The 2,889-nt window shown below is 45.1% G+C and overlaps 1 protein-coding gene across 1 annotated transcript in view; it reads left to right on the top strand.

Annotated features, from left to right (window-relative positions):
- The first annotated feature begins 292 nt into the window (after positions 1-292).
- Positions 293-2,889, top strand: part of Ppp2r2b (protein phosphatase 2 regulatory subunit Bbeta) — a 393,858-nt gene continuing 391,261 nt past the window's right edge. The window contains exon 1 of the mRNA XM_055622592.1: positions 293-673. Within this exon, the coding sequence (XP_055478567.1) occupies positions 595-673 (79 nt within the window). The 5' untranslated portion in view covers positions 293-594. The remainder of the gene's footprint in view (positions 674-2,889) is intronic.

Genomic DNA, 2,889 nt, shown 5'->3' with positions numbered 1-2,889 from the left:
AAAAAAAAAATAAAAAAGAACTAAATCTAGATTAAGCTCAGGACAGAGACCCATTTCATTGCACTGTACTTTAATATTCCTGAGATCCGTGGCATTGCGGGTGGCTCCTTTGAGCAGCCAACCCCTCCAGGGCAGAACACTATGCTGTCTTTGTTTAATCTGATCTTTCAGCTAAATAGGAGATGGTCACTTATCCTCAGCACTCCTGTGTCCGGCTGCGTTGCTAATAGTGAGAGGCAGACACACGGGAAAGGTGGAGGCTTCAGGCAGAACATTTCAGCGTGTGTTTACAGGCAGGACTCACTTACTCAGCAATCCTGCTCGGAGGAGCTTCAGCCAATGAAGAGGCTCTATCCCAGCTTGCTTGGGGGCTTCTGAGTTTGAGCTGCCTGCAGAAATGTAAGGCTTTGCTTCCTGGCGCTGATGGCAAAATGGGACCCATCTCCAGTTATTCCTTGGGCTCCCCAGCTCCGCAGATCTGGGAGAGAACCTACATAAACATATTGGTGATGTAGCCAGCTTTCAAGGCCGAGAGAATCCTCATGGATTCGGGAGACTGGTTTTTCATTTAGAATTTTCTTTTTCCTTTGGAAGATGAAATGCTTCTCTCGTTACCTGCCTTATATCTTCAGACCTCCAAACACCATCCTCTCTTCCAGCTGCCACACGGAAGGTACAGATGAGAGGGGGAGAATGTCTGGGTGGGTGGGACAAAGCGGGCTGGTGTCTGACTTCCCACAGGTTCTGCTGACGCTGCCTTCTGCAGCGTCCTAGATGACTGTCGTTCCTGGGAAAGCTTGCATCTGACATATAGATCTGCTCCGAAAATCAGCCTGCCTCCTCCGAGGAAGGGGAAGTATTTTCTGAAGAGCAGGATAATGTTGCAAAGGTGATCTCAAAGCTGGCAGCGCTTCTGAAAACCATTCAGAAACATTTTGTCAATCCCCGTGTTCCATTTAACATGCAAACAAGTCGTTGGAACTAGTGCTGAGGAAAAACAGTGGGTGCTGCCACATACATTTATCCTCGCTCTGTTTTTGTCACTGCTTAATAACTTGGTGCATGCCCAAGATGGCAATTAGCAAAATAGAATTAGTGTAGTCTGTGACTGGGGAGAGCTGGCTGTCGGGCTGGAGTACTTCAGTCTGTACTTGGGTTGCTGACTTCCGGTACTTGTGAAATGTGTTTTGTGGGGTTCTCAAGTTAGATTCTCTGAAGGGAGCAGGGGCTGGGCCTTGTACAGACGCTCCTCATCCCTGCTCCTGTCCGAGACTGCTCGGCTTCTAGCCTGACATACATACACCTGGGTGTGTACATACTGTGTGCACGTGTGCGCCTTGTAAACATCTGGCAGTGCCTCTACCACTACTAAGCTCTCTAGATCTCAGCATTTCTTCAGCAAGGAGCCGGTGGTCCATCTGCCCTGTGTGATCTGCTTGTTTCTTTAGCTCTGACGTTCTCGGGAAAGCGCAATTTCATGTAAAGCAAGTAAGGTGGATAATTTTCAGCTGTAGGGGTTATCCTAAAAGTAAGACTGTTACAAAGAGTCCCAGCTGAGTCCAGCCGTCATCTTTGGGATGGAGAGGGTGACTGGCCTATTCTATCCTTGCAGTAAAAGTTGGGGCGGGAGGGCACTGTGTATAGTAAAAGAGAGAAGTAAGCTTTTTTTATGAAGTGGATTTTTCGATTACTTCGGTGGGAAAAGGAAGTAAGATGTTTGAGATGATTCTGAAGTTGAGAGCAGGGATGGCACTTACGTGCTTTCTCTTTACATTTGCATGTGTCCCTTTAAATGTATTGATAGCTAAAAACAAATGACCCATTGGGCGTTTTTTCCTTCCTCGTGGTGGGAGGAAACTAGTACATCTCTGTATGTGTTCCTATATATACTGAGGAAGGAGATGGGAAAGGTGGCATGGATCAGAGTCTCCAGAACTTTCCATGGACAGAAGGCCTAAAGCCGAAGGGTCCTAAATGGCTCTATATTCCGATTGGCTCCTCTCTTCTCTCCTCCCAGCTTGGACTCCGAAAACCTAAACACTTGATCTCAGTCGGTATTTTATGCATTAATCAAACTGAATACTCTGGTCATATAGACAACACTGCTACTAGAACACAAATGTTTTTAAACCGATTTAATTAATTCTATCAAACTGGAAATACCAACTTTGTCTCAAAACAAACAACTGCTGCTTCATTCCCGTCAGCAGGGATGGAAATAAGGTGTCATGTATTTGAATTCGTTGTTAATCGAGTATAGACAATTAGGAAAGAGAGTAGCATCCATCAGAATAACATCACAGAGGAGGCCTTGGGACATAGTGGGAACGATGTGGGTCAGATACCAAGCCAGCTGGCCCCCATGTACCTAATTGCTCCACATCCAATCTCTCTTGTAATGTGCAGGTAAGACACCCTCATCCCATGGAGGTTGAAAATGAACTGTGACAGGTAATAGTCTTCCTAAAGCTCAGCAAATGACAGGCACTGGCTGTCTTTGACTACTGGTGTCTGACATTTCCTGGGAAGTTTGCATTTTCTTTACACTGCCATCTCCAGTCACAAGCAGCTCCCTCGAACGCAGTTGTGTCACCTCAAACTAGTGACTTTATTTAAAGTTTACCTGAGGAGAAAAGCATGTCATAATGAATCTGAGTTTGTTTCGTTTTTCTCTAGATGGGTGTTTCTTTTTGTTTGTTTGTTTGTTTGTTTGTTTTTAATAATTTTATTTTTTTCTTATCAGTTACATTTTATAACTCTGTATCCCAGCTGTATCCCGCTCCCTCATTCCCTCCCACTCCCACCCTCCCTTGCTTTGTTTTTTTAAATTTTTTATTAATTCCACTTTATTCATTTTGTATCCCCCCATAAGCCCCTCCCCCTCCCCTC

Source organism: Psammomys obesus, unplaced genomic scaffold, assembly GCF_907164565.1.
Source record: "Psammomys obesus unplaced genomic scaffold, mPsaObe1.curated_primary_1811, whole genome shotgun sequence".
Lineage (NCBI taxonomy): Eukaryota > Metazoa > Chordata > Mammalia > Rodentia > Muridae > Psammomys > Psammomys obesus.
This window is presented reverse-complemented; position numbering and strand designations above follow the sequence as displayed.